Consider the following 24,075-nt stretch of genomic DNA (forward strand, 5'->3'; position numbering starts at 1 on the left):
GATGGAAATGTTGTGTGTAGAAAAAGCTCAGTGTGTGTGTGCTTTTATTTTAAGTGCAGAAAGAAAAGTAGAGTTTCAGCTTCCATCAACAGGTGGTACGGTGCAGGAAATCCCCAAGAAGGCAGAGGATGACATAAGAGTGTCAGTAATGTTTCTGTCTTTGTGGTTAACACTGACCTCATCGCTGTTTCACTACTAATATTAACTACAGTCATAGCATTTTCTCGTTGGCCAGCGCGCACTGTGAGATGTTTTCCTATGGAGCTTTAGATTCTGTCTTTCACTTGAGTATTTCCCGGTTGATCTCTTAAGGCCAGTTCAGATCAATGATTTGCAACGAGACTGGATGCAACTGCCAAAAGAATCCCTCGACATCTGATCGTAAACCTTCTAAAACTGGGCCGTTCACATGAAAGCAACACAACACAATGCACACAGACACAGCTGACTGTCTCCATAGCAACGACGCACTGACATACCCCACTACTTCTGCGTTATTACTATAACGTTAGTATTAGGCCCAGGTTACATGAATTAACTAGCTGGATTTCTGTTATCGTTATATAAAGAAGTGGATGACAGTGACATGCTCGCAATGTTAGCTGTAACACTGATTAATTAACAGTGAAGACAGAGAGTTAGGAAAGAGAAGATCGGGAGCCGTCTTTGGCTACTGCAGCGCCAGAGACAGGGTGCCTACGCCAATTTATGTGTTTCCTGATTGGAGTGAAATAGGTACATCATTCAGGTCTAAAACTGCATTTGGAGATTTGATAAGTCAAATATTCTGCAACTCCACGGAACAGCTTCAGACGCTCTGCAACTAACCAGTTCACACCGCTGCAATTTTCTCTGCAACATTCTAAAACAGTTTTGTTGCGTTGAGAATCATTGATCTGAAGTGGGCTTTACATTACATGGACTAATCAACTTAAAGGGGAGAAGACGACCATCGGAACCACTGCTAGTCAGATGTGTTGTCCAAACACCAAGTGGGTTTCGGCCTGTAGGTCAGGTTATTTTTTCCCCACGTTGCGCGTCATGCTCTTGAAACCTACTAGTCAGACCGGACCAATCTAGCATTTGCCTGAAATGTCAGGTTACCAGTCAAGCATGCATATGACAGTTTTCTTATCTGATGCCCTACTTGGCAGCACGATATGCTCCAACATCAACAACAACACGGGACAGTGAGTTGTAGATTTGAGTGTTTTCTGATTCTGAGCCCATATAAGGGTCAGTTCAGGTTACTTAACCTAATTGGTTGCGTACAGAGGATGAGTTCCTGGTGATAAGAAACCAATAGTGACTGGGCTGGCGAAAGCAGTCTCCTATGACACTTTGTATATTTAAACATCAAGCCCAAGCTTCTACCTAAGAGGTTTCACAGAGAAGATGACCACGAGAGGTCACATGTCCCAACATGACTCTGAACACTGAACGACATGCAGTAATCTAATCCTGCGCCACCTTTTCTTTCAGCAAAGCGTGTATTTCTGGCATTCAGGTTTTTATGTACCCATTGATCAGTCATTCATATTAATCAATATACTTAATTTGTGAACATTCAATAACTATCCACAATGTTACAGTTGCAATAGATGCATGTAGCGTTTATTTTGGCATCTGGTCCGCTCTTAAAGGCTACTGAAGGCTTTCAAAATAAAATCCCCTTCCTGGACCGAACCACTCAGAGGACAGCAGTGACATCTCACAACACACTGACACACTGATCAATCCCCAAATCCAGAAAGCACTTCGGTTTAGTCTCTTAAGTTGTTTGGTTTGGATGGTAACAAAAACTCTTGGGTCTTTTGTTATTGTTCTAGAATCATTCAATCATTATGTGCAAAGGTAAAAATACAACAACAGACCGATAATTACTTTGTCAATAGGAAGGTCTCCTGAAGGCTGAAATGTTTTGAGAGTGTTTTCTGAAAGCCACCTGAAATTCTTTTAGATGAAAAGGTAGAAAGACTTGTTTCTGTCCGCCTGTAGAATTCTTTTCACTTTTTAAGCCTTGAAAGACGACATGTGACGCCTCTTCTGTCTTCTCGGCTGTATTTTAAGTCCAACTTGTCTCTAAATGCCTGATGCAGATTTCCATTTCAAAGTGGGCTGATGTAAAAAATGTCATTTTTTGAATTGTCAAAGTCGCAGACACAGAGTAAAAACACGACAGTAGTACCTATTGAAGTGTCTCCTCCTGAAGGCTTACCTGTATGACAGCTTCTACATATATGTGACTTCAAACACACCTGCAGTGAGTCAGGTTCTGCGTGTGTGTCAGTCAGCTGCAGTATTAAATGCTTTGAAACTAGACAAGTCACTTTGCTCTAAATCCAGTCGTGTAAAAGTGGAGTTGTTAGTGAGAAGTCTCAGCTCTGACAAGCCTGAAAGACTGGAGTGTGTGTGCAGTGTGTGAGGTTCAAAGTCAGTTTCTTCCATCTGCATGTACTTTGAAGAGGACTATCAGCTGCTGACTGCCATGATGAAATCTGTTTTCTTTCTTTCACCACACACATGCTCACTGTCTGTCTCGCTTTGGCTCCAAGATTAAAGCAGATTCTGACGTCCAGCTCAGGATTTCACTGGAAGGATGTAGCTTAGAAAGGTTTGAGCCTAAGAAGGCCCAGGCTAAATCAGTCGGTTCAATCAAGCAAGTTTTATTTGTATAGCGCCAAATCATAACAACAGCTATCGCGTGACATTAATCATGAAATCAATCCACAATGAGCAAGCGCTTGGCACCATTGGCGAGCAGAAACCTCGAGCAGAACCTGACTCATTGGTGAACAGTCATCTGCCGTCAGCAGCTGGGCCAAAAAAGTAAGATAGAAGGAGAGGCAGAAAGAGAGAGCTGGATAGAGACAGACAGACAGGTAGACAGACAGACAGGTAGATAGACAGGAAGACATTAAAGCAACAAAAACAACAAACTAAACCAGCTCCCCCTCAACAAAAACTAAAGGTTGTATTATGATTTGATCAATCATTGACTCTCATTAACACAACGATTATATTTCAGTAGTTTACGTGCAAAGATTTGTAACAGTGTTGTGTTTACTACCTCCATATGGCAAAGCTGTATTCTATCTTCAACTATTGGACTCCAATTCCACTCCAATGCAACAACGTAAACTGTGACAGGAAGAAGTAAGCAGGCCTATGAAACAGGCAGGATATATAGGCCGCAAGATATCGCCTATTTCAATTTTTGCAATGTATGGAACCGAACCCTTGTATCGTGATCAATATTTTATTGCCAAAGTATTGCCAAAACACGACACTAAAATTCAAGGTAAAACTATACATTTACTATACCCATTTACCATACATATTTTTGCTACTTATCCACGACAGCTAACATTAGCATTCAGCCATTTCCAAGCTAACACTAGAAAAGGATTGTTTTCCACGATACACAAATATTTACCTGGAAATACAGAATAAACCCAAAGTTCGGGAATCTGATTAGGATGCCTCCTGGGCACATTGTGGGCACATCAAACTGGGGCGGAGGAGACCCGGGGTATACCCAGAGCTCGCTGGAGGGAACGCCTTGGGGTCGCCCAGGAGGAGCCGGGGAGAGGGACGTCTGGGCTAACTTGCTATGCCGCTGCCACCGCGATCCCATGGATGGATGGATATAAACCCAACATCCCTCTGAATTTTTAGTTGCTAATCAATTTGGAAGCAGTGAAAAGTTAATGATTTGTTAGATTCTCTACGTTTATATGACTTGCAATCTGGAGCACTGCAATACGGAAATATCGATATCTACTGAAAACAGCTTCACCTGTGTCTCCTATGTATCTGTAATCACACACTTTTTTAGGCTCTAACAGTAAAGTGTAGGCCTGAGTCACTGTAGACAGAAGTATTATATGTGACGGTTTAGTGGTGACTGATAACCACCTACACTATTGACATTGAGATCCAGGTCAATTTTCAGTCCAGGCTCCTGCAGCTTAACTGTAAAACCACTAAACTAGATCAGCAGACAGATCCGCTCATGTTGCTGCAGTAGACAGTGGTCATCCTTCCTTATACAGGTTGTATTGGTAGGCTGCCTGTGTGGAAGGTTGGGGTGGTGTGAATATCCAACCAGTGGTAGCTGGTGACAGTTAAGGAGGAGTTTGTAAAACTTTATGGAAACTGAAGATAAACCTCTTCTCTCTCCCTCTCTCTTTCAGACGTTGTTTCCAGACAGCCCATTTCTATGTGGAAGACAGCAATTCACCAAGGGTGGTACCTAATGAGACGATCCCTGTCATCACCATCCCAGGTAACAACCAACCACAGCACTTCCTACATAACAAACCTAATGCTTAATTGCTAACCTGTTGTGCTTGTTCTCATGTTTGTTTGTTTACTGTCACTGAGCCTTTAACTGCAGCATTAGGATGAATCCTAACAGAGCTTTGCACCCTCATTTCCAACCATGTACAGTATGTGGGTGCAACGTCTGCATGTTGGTGCGTAGGTGGTCATCTGCTCTGCAGGGTTTAAGGTCAGAGCTATTTTTACTAAAGAGGTCCAAGGTCACAAGTGTCGAGTGAAGACCCTACAGGTCAAACCTCACAGTGACCAAACAGTCTTGATGTGGTGCAATAATTCACACGAGTTCACAAAGTCAGTTATGTATCTGTGTGAGTCCAAGTGATGGAACATATTCACTCGTGTTTGGAAGTAGAGATGGATCCACTTTAATATGTTCGACCTAATGCAGTTTGCATGCAAGCTAAGAGTTAATAGAATTCAATATAATTGACACTTTTTCACAGCGTGCTTTTCATGCAAAAGGAAATGGTAGCGTCTCCTAAGTGTCTGTTTGAAGGTCTGCTTTCTTCCTTTTCTTACACATGGTTCATGTCAGAACGCACATTGTCACATCATAGTGTGGGTTAAACATTAACGTTGTGCTGCACATAGGTGAGCCCACATTGGTTCATGATTACCTGGGTTGTATAAAAATTACAGTGCAATAATTTTTGTATGTGTAAGTACAACCTGATGCATAAGAGCTGCACGACCGTTTGCTTAGGTTACTTCTTTATTCTGATTTTGTTCCGGTCTGGCAAATTAAGGAAAGAAATGCAGAATTATTTAGACCAGAGAGTTAGCAAATTAGAATTTTGCACAGCTCCGGCTTTAAACTAATGATGTCTACAGCCAAAGGAAAGGTAAAAAGGTTTAAGTGATTATGTCTGAGTGAATTTGTGTGTGTGTTAGTGAGTGTGAGAGGGAGAGGTACTGCCCAGTTCACCAGGTACAAAGGACACACACACCCACACATATATAAAACCTCGAGCAGCTCCAGCTCAGTCCGCAGCTCCAGGATTTGGATCCAAACCTGTCAAATCAATTAAAAGCTTGTGGGGCTTGTTAACAATGAACCTTGGCTGAGTCCAAAGTCCATTGAGTGGATTCAGGGCCACTGTGCCCAGCATGGCAGAGTGCAGCACAGACAAAAAGAGGGTCTGACATTGAGCCTGTGTCCCATCCCCAGCAGGAGCGCAGGCCCACTGAGCTCCTGGTGTGGATCCACCATTGATTCCACATCACTGTGATATGATATGTTTGATTGTTAAACCCACTGGCAGGGTCAGGTAGCTTTACAGACGTTTAGTGATTAATAACAGGAAATTAATCGCTGCTCACATGACAGCCGCACTGTTGACATTGCAGCAGACAGGGATGTGTGGTGTATGAACATATGTTAGTTATGTTAATTGTCTCAATAAGCTCAGACCGAGAGCCTCACACATCCCATAATCCTCTTTAAGACCTTCTGCTGAGTTAAACCTGCAGGCAGCAGCCACCAAACCTTCCAATTAACACACTCACACACACACACACACACACACACACACACACAGGCAAACAACAGCCACTAACATGTTACATGGGATGGGAAGTTCACTATCTATGTTATCCATGAAACTCTGCTTAGTTACGAGTTAAGGTGACACTTGTTCTCTGTCACATTGAAAAAAGCAAACCTGACTAAATGTATTCAGTTGTAAAAAATTAAGCTGTATACATTTAAAAGGAGCTGTGTGAAGTCTGATAAATGTCCTCAAGCGATGTCACTTGAGTGAGCGTTACTTGCGGCTCATATCTGCAGCGATGGAGGCTACATTAGCCACCATTAGCATACCACAATCTATCATTAACCTGTCATCTGTCAGTTGCTTTGTGGGTAATGTGACAGGGGAAAATAACGCACGGTACAAAAAAGTCATCGTGCTCTGCAGCATCCTTTTCTTTAAACTGGCCAGGTTTAATGAGACACTGTTGTAAATTGTCACTCTAACAATGCAGGGCTTAATGCACTCTTATCACAAAGTTTAACTGAAAAAAATGATTAATAGATTCTGCACTTTTTCCTCCCTTTTTACATTGTAGTTTTTTTCTTTTCGCTTTTTGCTCATTTTGGCTTTAAAACAGGCTTCAAACAAGATGTATTCACTAGAGCCACCAACGGGTAAATTTTACCCGCAGCACAAAGCCCCCCAGTCTTTGTGTGTTCATTAGAGCCCCCTGTTATGAAAAAATGTCAACATAAAGCCAGATTTTAAAAATGGCCATTTATACCTATAACCGCCAGCAGGTCAGATTTACCCAGATATAAAACGCCGTTATTTTCCATATATTAATTTCGCACCTCTAGGTTGATACGTTGTATGCTGCTATGGCAACGCCTTTTTTCTACTACTTTGTGTCATCAAGTCATAAACTCAAATTTAACATGTATAAGAGGAAGAGATGCATGACTGTAAATCAGGCATTATATTTATTCAGTGCCTTGAGTGAAGGTGAGTCTGGTGGTGGGGAGGTCTCTGGACTATCTGCTGTTCTTTGGTTTGTTTTCTGCAAAGCACCGCCACAAAGTGCTTTACAAATAAAGTTTATTGTTAGATATATATATTTCATTGTCATGCTGTCATTTTGTAAGGTACATAAAGACACCACATCTAGCATTTCATAATACAACTTTGTGTTGTAAAATGATAAATGAATAAACATTGTAAAATCAATACATTCTAATAGCGGGTCAATTACCCGTTGGCGGTTTTAGGTATACTGTGACCCCTGGCGGTTCTTGTGTTAAAACTACATTTTGAGACTATAAACTCATCAGGAAAATGTTTTCTGGGATAATAAATCAACCGGGAAGTATTGTAATTTTCTTATCTGTTTCTATACAATCAAACTTTTGCGTTCAGGGAAGTGCTCCCTTGCTGATCATGAGAAAGAATACAGTTAAAGGCATTTCATCGGCTTCACTTTCCAGACCCCGGGACTAGTCCTTTTTTTATTTACAGACTGAGGTTGGAGAATATGTACATAGATTAAAAAGCCACCTTACAAGTATATGACAGGATTCTCTTGATGAAGTTGTAGGGTGCTTTATTTTAATATTTGAGGAAACCCACTGAACTGCATCTTTGCTGCCGTATATTTCATGTGTTCTGGCACAAAAACAAATACATTAGCTACAGTACAAGCCACAGTGTAAGTGATTTTACTCTACCATCTGTTAAATATGTCAGAGCATATTCTGCTTGTAGTTAATTGGCTTTTTCCAGACCCCTCTGCTTAACACTCAGCGCCCTGCTGTGTTCACTGACACAAATAATTCTGACACATTTACATACCTAAATGAGTGTCTCACAAGACACAAAGTGAAAGAGAGCCAGTGTGCACGCTTGTTAATATTTGATGAAGACTAAACTGACTGGAGCTGTGGGAGAGTTTTAGCTGTTGTGTAATGTTTTTGCATCCTTTTCACTGAAGAACCTCCAATCATCTGGGTCGAGTTGAGCTCTGTGGGCTGTCAGAGGCTGAAGAACAGCTACTGCTTAAGAACTGTTTGTATGCAAGTGTTTGCATTCTGACGAAACATGCACTCCATTCCTGTACTGTTCTGCTAAAAGCCCCCACAAGCTACATCACATCAACGTTTCTTAAGCTGTTCTTGTGTGTTTTTAATTGTTTGCTGTAAAGCAGTGAAACTAAAACTGCTGAGCTTGCAGCAGAAGAGACCACTGTAGGGAAAGGATTTACACTAAGCACCACTAAGAACCATGAGTGCACTTTGATATTTGTAGCTAGCTTTGCCTTTTGATTCATTGATTTCTTTCAGACTATTTCCACATGGTTTTGAGGGTAATTTACAAAAAATATTAAATTATTAATTAATATTAAATTATTGCGCACCGCACCGCCTTTTTTCTTGAAGCCTACGGTAAAAAAAAAGAGCAGCCCGCTGCACCTTTTTTTTCTACTGTTGTTAAGGCAACCACCGAATGTAGCTGTTATTAACCTAACCGTTGTCTACTGACAGAAGGCCCGCCTCTCCTTTCATCCGACTGGACAATGAGAAAAAACGCCCATGACGTCGGGCGCTTTTCTGCTTTGAGTTGAAGTTTTTTCTCAAAAACGTGAGGCGCTCTGCAATGCAAAGGCAGTGCACAAAAAGCCTCTCATTGAAAACAATGACAAAAAAGCTCCCAGCTGCTAAAACGCGCTCTGTCTGATCGCGCCCTTATTCTGCCCTGACCGGATTCCAGATGTCTGCATCAGAATTTATCAACACCACTTAAATGGGCAGTACTTATATAGCGCCTTTCTGGTCTTCCAACCACTCAAAGCTGCTTTTGCACTACATGTCCCATTCATTCATTCACACACACATTCACACACTGATGGCAAAGGCCTAAGTGCCAATCTCCAATCTGATCTATGCCTTTTCATAACCGATGGCCAGCAATTTGGGGTTCAGTTTCTTAAGATAAGATAAGATTTATTGATTAAAGGGGAAATTTACTCGTTACGGCAGCTCACAAAACAGGCGAATTAAATATAAGTACGAAGTAATAAAAAAGACAACATAAATAATAACAGTAAGAAAATAATTAAAAAACTATTCACACTATGTACACATTTTTTCTTGTTGAAAGATATTCAGAGGTTATTTTTCTGCACAGAAAATAGTACAGTTTTTCAAATCGAAACACACATTGTGTGTAGCATCATTAAAGAGCAGAATAAGATACTAAAATATTTCTGTAATATTACACAGTGTAGCAGAGATTATTGCACAGCATGATGAACTATATATGTAAAGGAGAATATATATAACTGTAGTATGAATGTTGATCGTTACAGTACAGCCAAGGACGCTTCGATATGACTCACTTCAATGTCAGGTTTCGATCCCTCAACCTTCCAACTGAGAGACGACCAACTACCACTGAGCCACAGCCGCCCACTTAAGCACATAGTTTAGCACATAGGCTCAGACATTTGTTCTGGGCAGAAGTCTTTATTAGTAGACTGTTGACAAGGAGGTTGAGATGATCCCACCAAAAAGTCTCCTCCATGGACGTTCTGGAGCTTTTCTTCATTGGCTCTCTTCATCAGCAGATTTAGATAAAGCTATAGCTATTACAATTATTAAACTAAAACCCCTGAAGCAACCAGATGTTGTAAACTCAGATTTAAGGACATTTGAAAGTCTACATGATAATGAAATGGAAACTCCATTTGATTTAGTGACAGAGTTTAAATCTCCAGAACAGCTGCTAAATAAACCGAATAGCTTTGGGGACATTATCATCCCAAACAGTTTGACATCGGACAAACTCGCTGGGTTGTCGTTGCTCTCTGCATTTAATCATCTCCCTGGATGTACGTGAACTCTTTCTGAGAATATCAAACCACAGTTGGAAGTTTCTCATTCAGTTTGAGATGGTGAAGAGGCCACGCAGTTGCAAATATTTCTAACATGTTTTTGCGGATGTCAGCCCCTGGCATGTGCTGGTTTAACCCTGGTTTTGTCCCTTTTCTGCAGATGACATGGAAGCCGTTCCGGTAAAGCAGTTCATCAAACACGTCTCTGAGCTCTACTCAAATAACCACCATGGATACTCTGAAGACTTTGAGGTAAGCAGTTGGGTCAACGTAATGAGTTTGTAACCGTGGTTAAAGTCTTTAACCTGCAACACCATTGACATATTACCCTATCATGTTTTTAGTCTTCATCAGTTCCTTCATCTAATTTCATACTCTAGTCTCCGCCATCTCTTGAGGGAAACTTCTGGCTATTAAGCAGTTGCTGTACAGCGGCTATTCAGAGGTTATTTTTGCTGCCTGCTGCAGCCAACAACGGTATTATGAGAGCAATGAGGGTGAACTAAAACTGTAAGCTTGGTAAAGCTGCAGATTCTGGTGCTAATTCTCTCTCGGTTTTTAACTGGCTCTATTTGTGCACAGATCCTGCCTTGAAGCAGGCTCATAATTATGCTGGCTTTGCCTTCTTACACTCAACAAAACAATGGTGCCAAATTGTTGCCCCAGTGTGTGTTTTTGTGCAGCATGCTGGCATACCATCAGGAAACATGTAACGCAACAGAATCAGGGTCTGGAGTGAGGTCTGTGATACGGGTCCAGCCGTAAGCAGCCACTTCAGTGACGGCAAAAAATGTCTTTTCCAGCAGAGCGCTCTATGTAGTAAATCTTGAAGGCTTAGAAAATATGGGCTCTCTACTGTTTAAATAAATTCACACACTCTATAGATTTCGAGAGCACAGAAGTTAAGATGTAATGAAGACAAAAATGGCTGATTATAGCTTTAACAGTAGAAACAAGGGAGTAGTTTCGGTGATGGGCAATTTAGCGTAGTTATAACCCTTTCATGCTTCAGCACACCAGCCAAAGCTGTGAATCTTGTATGTCGCTTTGTTTCCTGCTTTTCCTCCAATCACTTTGCATTCCTGCTCCATGCGCTTCCTAGAAAGCAGAAACTGGGTGGACTGAGCTGAACCTCCCTGAATGAGTTACTTAATTTGGAAAACAGAGCTGCTCACACACCACCAATGTGTCAATGGACGCCGCGTAGAGCTTTAGGAAGACGGCCCCTGTCAACTGAAATTATCCTCCTCCCACATTGTCGCCATCGAGCTGCCCCAGTTTCTCCTCCTTTGACAGAGTGGAGTCAGGCAGGCCAGGGCCGTCAATCATCCCTGTTTAGTATTGATTGACTATAAGGTAGTCTGACCTTCTTTTAAAGCTGTCTGCAATGAAAAATACTGGATATTTAAGGACAGTAATGATGAAATAATCACTTTCATTTGTAGTAGTGGGTTGGGAGACTGGGAAGTGCCATAGTGGTAGATCCAACTTTATCAAATCTACTACATAAAGAAGTAGTTTCTTCTACCCTGATGTTAATGGGGCGATCGTTCCAATATTGTGTAGAAAGGTTTTAGCTAATAGCTGTTATTTTGTTGATCAGTGACTGGGCCGTCCTCATAGTGAAGCAGCAGTGAGCCGGTTGGCAGTAGCAGAGCGTAGTGGTGTGACTTGGGTTTATGGTTTGGCCATGTCCTGTCCATGTCACAGTACAGCAGGCAAGTATCAGCTTCTGGAAGCGAATGCAAGCAGCCAACTGTAGCCAGTGTATAAAGGGAGAATGTAGACAGGTTGAAGATGCACCAGGCGGCTCTATCTTGACGAGTTGCAGAAACAAGATGGCACAAAGTGGTCTAATTTAGACGTGCTGACTCCTGGGTGAGGAGCCAACGTATCCTCCCTATCATCTGGAAAATAGATCTGCAGGAGTGCGTTGTTGAAGCAGTGTTGGCAGAGAAAGGCAGCTCAGGCACAAATTCTTTCAAAGTTACCCTGTGAATACTGTCCTTGAGTTCGTATATAAATGTTACTTCAGAGCCTGACACTCCCAGTTTCTTGGAGGGTTGAGAGAAGCATCTGGTAATTCACCGTGTCAAGCGCTTCTGACAGGTCCAGCGGGATCATAACAGAGAGGGAGGCTGCTACTGCAGTGTGGAGTTCCTCTGTGACAGCAAGGAGGACAGTTTCAGTTGAATGGGCCGCATCGAAGCCAGACTGAGGGGGTCAGGAGGGATGTTGTGATGAAGATATTGCAGAGTTGACCAACAACAGCACACTCAATAGTTTTAAAAGGACAAGGAGGAGAGAAAGCGTTCTCTAATTCTTTACAAGAGAAGGTTTGAGTGTGGGGTAAGGGGAAGAAAAGGGTCAGGAGCAATAGACTTAGGAAAGGTAAAAAGAGACAGTAGTCAGGTTAGGGGAGAGCTGTCAGGACAGATGAGGCAAGAGAGGAAGGAGACCGGGAGCAAAATTTGCATCGAATCGAGACAGTATGTGAAGAACAATAAGATTTGAGAGAGGAGAGAGGGAGATGGAATAAAATATAAATACGTGGTAACACTTGTGAAAAGGAACTTATGCATTAAACACCTAGCAAATGAAAGAAGACTTGAGACAAAAAAAGAAAAACACAAAGTGTAGGTTCACGGCTCGTGCATGTTAAACACAAGCTGTTATACACTCTGCAGCCTCTCTACAGCCATGCAGTATGTGAACCATCAGCTGAACGTAACCAATGAACCTGAGCCCGTCTGAAACAGCAGGTTAGACAGCATTCTCCACTACTATCATCAAAGCACCAGATGGGGGACACTTTTAGGAAGAAATGCTGTTCATCCCTCAAGTAGAGCTGGATCTCTTGATGCACTAAAGCTTCTTCTTGGCTTCTGGTGGACCAACACCTTAACACACTTAATGTTTGGTTCACTGCGCTAGGTCTGATAATAGATGATGAACACAATCACTGTTTCAGCCTGAAAGAACACGATGCCAAATATATACCAAACTGAAAGAGGTCCCAAGATGTATAAACTAAGTATAACAGAGGATCAACCATCTCTTATGTGCTAACATAGCAACAGCAATGTCTTCAACAACGTGTGTCCAGGAAAATCTTTATGACTGTGTGCTGCACTTGCCTGTGACATCATCTGCAGTTAAATCCTGTCTCTTCCCATCATACCTGCAACCCGATCTGTTCACACGTACTCACCATAAAGCCTCCCTCGCTCAAAATAAATCCCCATCCCAATTAGTGTGATGAAACCATGTTGAATGGTGCTAAAACGAGGCGGTGGCCTGTAAAGCTCCGGAGGAAACGAGCAGAGGGGTCCGAGGCCAAACCCAGCGCCTGCCCTCCCTGTTGGCCATGCTGAGCTAGCAGCCAACAGCTGTTTGCCTGGCAGGAACTCGACATTAAACACTGACATATATACACAAGCTGCTAAGCCCAGAATTGCTCGCTGTCATTTTTAGGACTGTATGTGGCAGCCAGCAACTCAGCAGTACACGCATAGTGAAATAATTTAGGGGAGGATACAAGAAGTAAACAAAGAAAGATCTCCAAGGTGAATCCTTTAATTCATTTTCAGTCTTAATTTGCCCAAGATTTTTACTCACTCTCCAACTGTCAAATACGGCAGCTTGGCCCTACGCTTCAAAATGTGACAGTGTAGATTCCCTCTAGCGTCATTTCTAGACTCAGTCCTCTAGCTTAATATTTTGATATGCCTGTTAAAGTCAGGTAGAGTAGTATAAAGAGTGTAAGAGTACTCATGGGATAGCAGTCGGGGTGAATGTATTGGTCAAACCACAACTGGACTTTAACACATAAGACTGGGGTTTCAATTCCCCTTTGAAACAGTCAGTGTCCATTATTTATAGAAGTAGACTTCTTTTCAGTAACATAAGTCAAGTAGCATGAATAGTAATGCATATAAGTCATGTAACTTATTGCCTAATACTCTATATGCAAAATCATTAACTTCACCAGCTAGTTTAGGTGTTAAAATTGAACCAAAGTACAACTGTTTCACAACCTAAACCAAGTGTTACTTATTGCTATAGATTCAAAACTCAAAACTCTCACAAAACAGTGTGAAATCTTCTAACCAGTTTTTGCATATTTTTTATTCCTGACGAAACTGCAGAGGTCTCTATATTTAAGCAATATCACATGAGAGGGAGTGATGTTGTACTGATCATCACTCCTCGTGCCTACGACCGAATCACAGCCATGATGATATTCTGTACAACGTCATGACCTCGAGTGTGACATTGCTTCTATACAACAGCAGCAAATAGTAGTAAACAGTAATAATCAACAACAGATTGTTTTTTGCTCCAATAAGTCAACTAGTTCCACAACTTAACTGAAACTGGACTTTTGTTGCCAAGCAACACAAACATGTCCCAACAGGCTGCAGCCTTCAAAAGAGGCGGGCCACGGAGGATGCTCCATTCATAGCCTGCGTAAACAGTTAAAGCCAAACTGAAATGAGACGGTCTGGTCTACCCTTGCGTAAACTCTAGCAACAGGTAGCTAGCGGCGTAATTAGCTAGCATAACTAATTTTGCGTAAGTTAACCTATTATTTTGAAGATGATTTTTTTCAAGGGCCCTTTCGTTTTATTAAACGTGTTACACTAGCTATTCGATTGAGTTGAAACCAAAAACGTTTACATTTTAAAGTGTATTCCTCGGCTGTTTAAAATTCCGCCATCTCGTTTGAATTGCGGCACAATGCATCTTGGGATATTGGGGGCCGCGAAGGATGCACCTGACAAGGCATTTGGCAGCCACATCTGAAGGAGCCTTCAAATCGGCAGCCTTCGACGCGCTACTGTGAAGCAATCAGCCTTCAAATACGTCCTTCGAAGGCTGCAGCCCCTGGATTGGGGCACAGCTTGTGTCTACAGGTTACCACAGATCAGCGACTTTGTATGATGTATATTTTATCTGTTTGATTTAATTGATAAAGCCACCAGTGAAATCAGAGTCTGCTGTGTGATTCAGACGTACCAGCTTGATCACGGCTGTGACGTGCTGTGATGTTAATTAACAGTAGAACACCCAGCTGAGGCGGAGTGATACACAGAGTGAAAAGTCCCAGTGATGTTGTTCTCTATATCGCCACTCATGGAATGCCTCTTATCCAATCAGGTTACTTGGTCAGAACTAACTGTCGTATCATGTATAATTGGAACTATAGGGCAACTGAGGAAGCTGCTGTATTTGAGTTTAAAGTGAGAATGTTTTTTGTTGTACCATCCCCCAGGTTACGACAATAAAGGATTATGCCAAGCAAGGGACTTAGTTTATTCAGGCACAAGCACGAGAAAAACAGTTACTATAGTCAAAGAGGAACACTGAAAAGGAGAAAGAGAGAGAATTAGAGGGTGGGAATCAGCCTGAACAGGTAGAACTAGGAGAGCAGCCTTTTATGAGTTATGACAGCACATGGTGGTGGGACACTCAAAAAGTACAACAGACACCATCAAAAGAAATCTCTGTCAGGAGAATTATGGGGCGTAATCATTTACATTTAGACAGAAAGCAAATCAAAAAGTGTCACAAAATGTATCAAGGGACCACTCAAAACGAGATCATTTTGAGAGCATGAATATGTTCAGTAGATTTCTGAGAGATTCCCTCTTGGGTGCAAAAAAGCTCAGAGCATCCAGACTGTAAAGGGGAAAGAGAGCATGGAGTGTCAAGTAAATTCCATAGCTAAATGTCTCTTGGATTTCTGCAGAGAACTTAGGGTTAAAGGTCACCAGAAAGGATTTATGCAACCACATTTAAAACATATTACAATGGCATCAGGGTTTAAAGGTCACCAGAAATATTATGATTCATGCAACAAAACTTTACAGATATCAGAATAACACTGGGGTGTCTGTGTGCATTTTTCCCCAGGAGGTTCAACGGTGCACTGCTGATATGAAGATCACATCAGAGCACTCCAACCACCCGGACAACAAGCACAAGAACAGATACATCAACATAGTGGCCTGTGAGTACTCACTTTAAGGACACCATAGTGCATTGCCTGTACTATGTTGTGTACATTGTACAAGGTCCAAAACATTCTTCCTCTGGAGAGCATTATTGTTCTCAGCAAGTGTCATAGTACAAAGCCATGAAAGATCCAAGTGGATATGTTGGGTGAAAGGTTGGTTTTAGAGAAATGGCAGCGAAGCAACCATAATCAGGGCTCCTCCTCTGGGGACTTTAACTTTGTCCCAGATAGTGGCACTACACAATAGTTCATGGTGTCACAAAATAATAAGGGGACAGTGGATGATCATTCCAAATATCATGGAAAATTTGGCTAGAATTGGATGGATAATTCTATGAGGAAGCCATGGGCAGAAAACATGTTTGTTGCTCAGGTGTTCAATGCTGGACGGAGATTTCTGCCAAGGGTTGAGTCCAAATTGGCTGCATTTAGACTCAGAATTTTGGATTTTGTGAAATATAATAAATCCCAAATCACTGATAATTATTAAACAGACCAACCGCCTGACATCACCACGCGCAGAGAACCACACCAAACACAGTCTTGTGTTGTTTTGAGGCTGCACACTGAAAGTAAAAGACAGGTGCCATGCTGGTAAGCTGTCTGTAAAAGGCTACAAAACCCAGCTTGACCATTGTTTCACCCACAAAGGTTAATGTGCTTCCAGGTTGGGATCAGGTGCCTTGGCAGGGCACAAGCACAATACATGGACAGCACAGTGTTAGGGTTCAAGGTAAGGTTAGCTCTCGCTGCGGTTTCATTCTCACAGACGGACTGATTGGTTTACTGCTCTGTGTTTACTCCTCAGATGACCACAGCAGGGTGAAGCTGAGGCCACTGGCTGGGAAGGACTCCAAACACACCGACTACATCAATGCCAACTATGTGGATGTGAGTGCTTCCACTGGGGCATCTCAAATACTGATCCATGCTCGTGTTTGTTTGATAATGAGAATCATTTTGGAGATGATGAGAGCAAGAGCAAATAAAAATCCACGAAGAATCAAGAGAGATATCTAAATGATGTTATTTCTTCCATTCGTCCATCAGGGTTATAATAAGCCTCAAGCCTACATCGCAGCCCAGGGACCTCTCAAGTCCACTTTTGAAGACTTTTGGCGGATGGTGTGGGAGCAAAATACCGGCGTCATCGTTATGATCACCAACCTCGTGGAGAAAGGCCGGGTATGTTCTCACAGGGTTTCTTCAGATGGCAATGCAGCGTATTAAACTCAATCATACAGTTAAATAAATTCACTGAGCAGGTGATAGAAACATCTATGCAGTACTGGATAAAACAGTTCAGGCCTCAGCAGTAGATTTATCTCACAGCAGATATTTAAACACCAATGACTACTTGGCTAAATTTAATTTGGGTGAGCCAATTCATTGGACTTTGCCTTGTGCAGGCTGGCTAGCTTACTTTTTTAATCTTATTAGTGCCACTGCTGCCTGTAGTAGAAACTCAAACTGTCCACTGTGAGACAGTTCTTTTGGACCGATAGCGTCCTGTCAGTCCAAGTCAGTGCTTTGTGCAACTATCCAAAGTTAAAGGGGAATTTTTGGTATTTTTAAACACGGGCCGTATTTGTACATAATTTGGGGTCTAAATGACTTTTAAGTACAAACATTTTTGCAATGCTCCAGGAGATTGTTTCAGCCAGCAGCCGCAGGACGGGCTGTAACGGCTGCAATGTTGTCTTTGTATTTTATATCACAGAACATAAGAGTTGTTGGTCCACCGCTGCCTTGACCATTTTTTTTCTTCATGTAACTGTGTTGTGTTGGACTCAACCTCACCCTTGAAAACAAACAAAAGTAAAAACAAACTTTGTAGTCCAGGCAGCACCTGTGTTCTGGGATATAAAACTAGTACTTTTGTCAATGGACTCTAGTGGCTTTCAAGAGAGCGATATAATGGCTGTTGCTTGTTAACAAAAGTATCTTTCCTGAACAAAAAGGTTGAGCTTAATCTCACTTTGGTGTTGATGTTTTTGAAGCACATATTTGTAAAACTGACAGGCCTCAATCTGAGTCATGTTTGTGTGTGTTTGTTGTACAGAGAAAATGTGACCAGTACTGGCCAACAGAGAACAGTGAAGAGTACGGCAACATGGTAGTCACGCTGAAGAGCACCAAAGTTCATGCCTGCTACACTGTTCGTTGCTTCACATTGCGGAACACTAAAGTAAAAAAGGTGAGAATGAGAAGAGAAGAGAAAAGTGAGACTTAATATGGGACAAGAAGAAGAATGGGAATCATTTCTCTCACCTAACAAACATCTCCCTCTTCTCTCCTTCATATTTCTCTTCCATCCAGAGTGGGAAAGGGAACCCTAAAGCGCGGGCCCAGAGTGAACGAACGGTGCATCAGTTTCATTACACCCAGTGGCCGGACATGGGCGTCCCGGAGTACACGCTGCCCGTCCTCACTTTTGTCCGCAGGTCCTCAGCCGCCCAGATGCCTGACATGGGACCCATGCTTGTCCACTGCAGGTAATGTCCCTACACTACTTTCACTTCTATAGCGCTTTTCTAACCTTGCGACCACCCTAAGTGCCTTTGCACTTCATGTCACATTCAACCTTTCACACACACATTTATACACTGATGGCAGAGGCTGCTACGGAAGAGCCCAGCTGTCAATCAGTCATCACATTCACACACTGTTGGCTCTGCCACCTGGAGCAATTTGGGGTTCAGTGTCATGCCCAAGGACACTTCAGCATGTATACTGAGAATCGAACTGCCAACCTTCCAGTTGAAAGATGACCGACTCTACCACTGAGTCTAAGCCGCACTCTTGTGTCACTGACACTTTCATTGTGCACAACCTTTTTGAATCACCAGGAAACACTAAGAATCAGGTGGTGGATTTCTCCTAAACAATGGCACCAACTTCATCCATCATATGTTTGGGAGGAATGCACTTTTTCTCAAAGATACAAAACACAAATGAAAAAATGCTACAATATTATTCAATTCTTTATTGAATATACCTAAACGTCAGGGTTTGACATTATCTATGGCCTCAGGACACGTGGAAACAAAAAGTTACTCTATGGCTACCAACCATAACATGTAGGCCGCCTCCTGTAGCCACCAGGTTTTATAGTCACAATGCAAGCTTTCACAAACCTGCCATCATAGGTCCACAAACATTCTGAATCCTTCGTTCTTTAACTGTACCAGCAGTTTCCCATTTATCAATGTGTGACGGTTCAGGAAGACGGTGTTAAGTTTCATCAAATGTTCTTTTCTGTAATGTTTTCACGTAAGCTTAAATTTGGCCACCAAAAGAGGTGCTAGGTGGGACGTGGGCCCAGCGCTTCTAGTCCTGTTTGTTTTGTTCTACATAAAGTACAGTCAGATTATACCACAGCTGCCTCTATAAGCAGCATCACCGAGAAGTTGTCACAGTCAGAGTTGCCAGCTTGAATTTAAGGGCATTTTACAGCAACACAGGCTGGGAAATTACCGGTAATTGGCCGCTGACTGTGGCCCGGGGGGGCAATGAGTATGAAGCACTCTGCTATCATCTGTGCTGTGATGGTGGATAATAACTTGTCACACTGCCTCACCACTGTGGCTTCACACACACCGCTCATTACTACCATTTTGTACGGGGACACAGACACACAGACACCCTCCCACTCATTATGCACAGAGCAGAGCAGATAGACACAGTCGCATTCACCCTGCTGCTCTGCTGCATTAAAGCAACAGGAAGCCTAAATGTGTTCGTACGACAAAGGCATTTCAGTCAGACAACTTTGAAATGTTTACTGCAGCAGCAGAACATTGTGTAAGTATGGCGTAGAGGCTTCAACCTCATCGTACCCGCAGATTTATTTTACATGAAGAATTTTGAGGAGTGATGAGATAATATCTTTAACCCCCCGAGCCTGCAGGTGGATGCTGGGGTGGTGGTGGGGCTGAAAGACTGAGCGCAGAACTGGTGCAGGACAGCCGTCTCATTGACAGAGCAGAGGGAGGGATGGGGATTTTTGCAGCTTAAATAGACCGCCAAATTGGGAGGGTGTGTTTGCCACGTGATTCTGGAAAATGACACATGTGAAGTGTGAAATCAGTGCAGCTCGAGTTGACTGCCTGAACTAGCTTGCAGGCGTCGCTCCATTCATAGTATCAGAGGCCATGCTGTCAACTTTTTTCATATGTAGAAACTGGTTATGAACACTTCTCTGCTGCTCTTTTAATAACATGCCACATTTTTCCAAGTTTACCGGCTCATCGTCACACAAGGGGAACGCCTCCGTTGTGAAATATAACTCCTTTTATGTAAGAGTGAACCTGCTATCATGGCTCTCATTCCACTCATGCCTACAGAGCTTTGATTTTTATTTTCACAGTTTTCTTTATTGACAAATGACCAAAATTTTGCACAAATTTCTTCCCAGGGATAAATAAAGTATTTCTGATTCAGAAACTCTGAAATACAGCCAGAGTCTATCGTGACAGGATAATGACATGGACGCAAGTGTCTGCAAAACATTGATTAGATGATTCGGTTGTATACTCAATCTGAATCTTAAATCTGGACATGTTTTGTTCTCGTTCAGGCTTGTTGTACTGTTGCATACAGTAAAATATTAGTAATAAAAAAATTGCCATTTTGGTTTGAAAAAAAAAAAAATGAAGAGCCGCACACCAGGAAGCTCCCGTAGAGGGTTTTAATCAGCACAAAGTGACGTTTCGAGCCAACATGCATTTGTGAGTCGCCATCTTAAATACATACAGACATCCACGTGATAAGAAACAGCTGACATCCATAATTAATTAAGGTAACACAAGAGATGATTTTTTGAATATCATACAAAAATATTGCGCACAAAAAATCTACCCTGAGAAAAATCGATATGTAGAACATGTACCACAAAAGCGTACATGTCATGCCTATACACAGAAAATATAAATATCAACAAATTTTCATAAACACAACTGTGACAAATACCAGTGTACCAAGATATGTATACAAAGTATTCGTACAAATACATATAAAGAAATATATAACTATTTACATGATGATTTAGTTGTAGCTCTGTTAGTACACATACCATGCAACCCCACAAAAAGATGTGTGCATGTGTAGCCACAGAAGAAACAAGAAAAGTCTCACAAAAGTTATTTTGTCAACGTTTTGGTTTGAATCCACCAAATCTCACAGGGTAGAAAATTGCTTCTGGAAGTTTGCTGTGGAAAGCAGGGAGCTGGGAAAGAAAAAAGCATTCACCATGAGAAGTTTAATGTCCTTTTAAAACTGTCAGAAAGTCTGAAAGCTTAATTTCCTGTCAGCTGTCTGCAATGTAAAGGCATAAAAACAGTATAAGGTCCGATTCAATGTTGACTTCCCATACATAAACGTTTTCTCTTATCTTTCATCTCTTTGTTCTATCCTGCTGCTAACTCCTCAGTGTGTCTGTGTTGTGTTGCAGTGCCGGAGTCGGTCGGACGGGGACGTACATCGTCATCGACAGCATGCTGCGGCAGATCAAGGACAAGGGGACAGTTAATGTACTCGGCTTCCTCAAACACATACGCACCCAACGCAACTACCTGGTCCAGACTGAGGTGTGTACGCCTGTGTTTCTTCTCTTTGTTATATATTAAGATCATACCTATTGGAAAACTGCACTTTCAATGCAATTATCTCTTTATAGATGTATATGTGTGTGTACATATGTCCACTTGTGCTGCTCGCCATACTAGCTTTTTTGCTCTGTCTTTTATCACCTCTTGGCTGATCCAGGAGCAGTACATTTTCATCCACAACGCCTTGATGGAAGCCATTTTGGGGAGGGAGACGGAAGTGTCGGCCAGCCAGCTGCACAGCTACTTCAGCAGCATCTCGACACCCGGACACAGCGGCGGGACGCGTCTGGAGAAACAGTTCAAGGTGAAGAGATGGTTTAGATCTGGTTATTATTTCCCATCTGGCACATTTAGCAGAAATGTCTGACATTGCACAATAAAATGTTGTACTTATAGACTGTTTTTCAATAATAATTTAATATTATTTATTGATTTTGTCTTGAAATGAATAGTCATGCACTGGTTTGTATTGGTTGTGGGTTTGCTTGGGGTTGGTGGAAGTCTTGACAGCAGGAAGGTGAAACCTTATTTCATCAGAAACCCAGGTTCAAAGTCTAAACTCGGTGGAGTGCGTACAAACAATAGCTTTCTTTGTTATGGTAATGCATTTATGTCTTCATGACAGGATTAGAATTTACTCATTGTTTGTAGCTCTTTTGTTTTTCTGGTCTTTGTGGTTGTTTCCCAGCTTCTTAAAGCCACTTTGGTTCTGTGTGGTCTTCTGTTATTAGCCGGGGATTTTTTGTTTTGTGAGCTTCTTTCTGTTTCACCTTCAGGTTTTATCACAAAGCTCTTCTGTCATTGTTGAAGCATCTGATGCTAACATGTTTACTAACTCCAGTCTGTGTAAGGGTTATTGACACAAAGAAATAGGGCACTTTAATCCCAAAAATAGCAGCGTTGGAGGTGTGCATGTTTAAAGTCGCAAACAAATGTTTTAGTGCATTTAACTATAAAGTCACATAAAAGGCCCTCATGAAAAAAGTATGCACAGTTTGATCCACAATAAGAGGTGGAAAGAAGATGTTGATAGTTAGTAGTACAAAGATGCACGATCTTTTGCTAATCTACTGAAAGGTAAAGTTAGTGTAGTCAACAGAACGACATTTTGGTATGCTTGCTTGCTGACCGAGGGATCAGCTAGGGACACTTATATCATTTATGTACATGTGGTTCAGATACGTATCCTAGCTAAGGACCAAATCTAGAAGAAAAGGGGAACTGCTAGCATAACTTCTAACAAAACACAGGGTCCAAATTAGCACCAGCCACTCACCAAATGCGGGTAAAAATCTAATTTGGCAACTAAAATAAATGAGGACGGGTGCCAGGGGCGGGTGCTCCCATTACCACAAAACATACTTTAAGTTGTTGACAAAGTTTTGTTTGCAGAGGAGAAGCTAAACACCTGAGACACTTAGCAGGAAACAGCAGAGGCTATTGCTAATAGCTGAGCTGCAGTATGGTCACTCGCGGAACTGAAGAGCTTCTCAATGACAGTCGGATGAGCGATAAAGGAGAGAGCTGAGTGCCTGATCAGAACTATTGCAAGTTTAATTGTGCCGTGGGTTAATGAGCTGCACTAATGAAAAGCTTATTTTGTTGCAGTGATGAAATAAGTACTCAAGAAAAAAAATGATATCACAGTGTATAAATACTCGATTACAAGCAAAAGCTCTGCGATAAGATTCAGTGGAGTCAAAGTAGAGATAAATTATAAGTTCAGTACTACATGTCTTAGTTTATTTCTTCCACTGTTTATTACTGACATTATATCTAAGAAAGTTTTTATGGCCAGTTAAAAATATTTTAGCTGGTAACATTTTTTGGCTTACCCGCCAATGGCAGGTAGACCAAAAAGTTAATGTTGGACCCTGGTCCTCGACAAACATGCTGTGTGTTGTTTAGCCTAGCTTAGTATCTTAAAGCACGGGGGAACAGCTAGCTCCTAAGAAGTTCTTTTAGTCAACATTGCTGTCTTTTTTGCGCGTTGTGTCAGATATGTTTAGCTTTGCTTAGCACAAACACTAGAAACAGGGGTAACAGCCATCATCGCTCTTAACAAAGCAAAGCAACTTCAAATACTGCTTCTGTCTTTTTTGCATGTTGTTCAGTCATGTTAAGTTTAGCTTAGCTCAATAACATCCACTTAGGCTAACTATCCTTTCTGCATGTTGTTAGCCTTGCCAAGCAAAAACACATAAAGCAGGGGGAACAACACCTTACACACAAACCCTTAGTGATGTTTGGACCCATAAGTAACTAGCTTTCTGGCTTTTGTTGGAATTTAAAGTTCTCTTCTTTAGCGGCTCATAGTTTTCTTTCTGCTTCCCCTTTGTGATACCAAAGGTATAATGTACCCATGTCTTGTTTATCTCTGTTTCCTCAATGAATAACGTGTCTATATTTGAAGTCAGGGTGAAGGTTAGGTTAGGTGTCCTTACCTGACTGTTGGGATCAGGTAAGGAGAGACATCAATCTTTGGGGAAATACTGCTGATTCTGTTTAAAATGGAAACAAAACATATTATGATGACTTTCTTCTCCACTTAAAAGTTTGAAAAAGAGTAACACAACTCACCCTCCCATCCTTCATCTTTTGTCTTTCAGATGGTAACACAGTGTAATGCCAGATTCACTGAGTGCTTCAACGCTCAGAAGGACTGCAACAAAGAGAAAAACCGAAATTCCTCTGTGGTGCCATGTAAGTGTTACACTCTTGAAAATGAAATGTATCCAATTTAAA

At 41.8% G+C, this 24,075-nt stretch overlaps 1 protein-coding gene across 1 annotated transcript in view; it reads left to right on the top strand.

The window, feature by feature from the left end:
- The window catches only part of LOC138605376 (receptor-type tyrosine-protein phosphatase gamma-like), a 444,649-nt gene that overhangs the window by 408,231 nt on the left and 12,343 nt on the right, over positions 1-24,075 (top strand). Inside the window, exons 14-23 of the mRNA XM_069677579.1 lie at positions 4,197-4,288; positions 9,863-9,954; positions 15,619-15,715; positions 16,530-16,612; positions 16,772-16,906; positions 17,784-17,918; positions 18,041-18,216; positions 21,174-21,309; positions 21,488-21,634; positions 23,940-24,033. Coding sequence (XP_069533680.1) covers positions 4,197-4,288; positions 9,863-9,954; positions 15,619-15,715; positions 16,530-16,612; positions 16,772-16,906; positions 17,784-17,918; positions 18,041-18,216; positions 21,174-21,309; positions 21,488-21,634; positions 23,940-24,033 — 1,187 coding nt within the window. The remainder of the gene's footprint in view (positions 1-4,196; positions 4,289-9,862; positions 9,955-15,618; positions 15,716-16,529; positions 16,613-16,771; positions 16,907-17,783; positions 17,919-18,040; positions 18,217-21,173; positions 21,310-21,487; positions 21,635-23,939; positions 24,034-24,075) is intronic.

The sequence above is a fragment of the Semicossyphus pulcher genome, unplaced genomic scaffold (genome assembly GCF_022749685.1).
Source record: "Semicossyphus pulcher isolate SPU_LCO1_2020_fin unplaced genomic scaffold, fSemPul1.0.p SCAF_3, whole genome shotgun sequence".
Taxonomy (NCBI): Eukaryota; Metazoa; Chordata; class Actinopteri; order Labriformes; family Labridae; genus Semicossyphus; species Semicossyphus pulcher.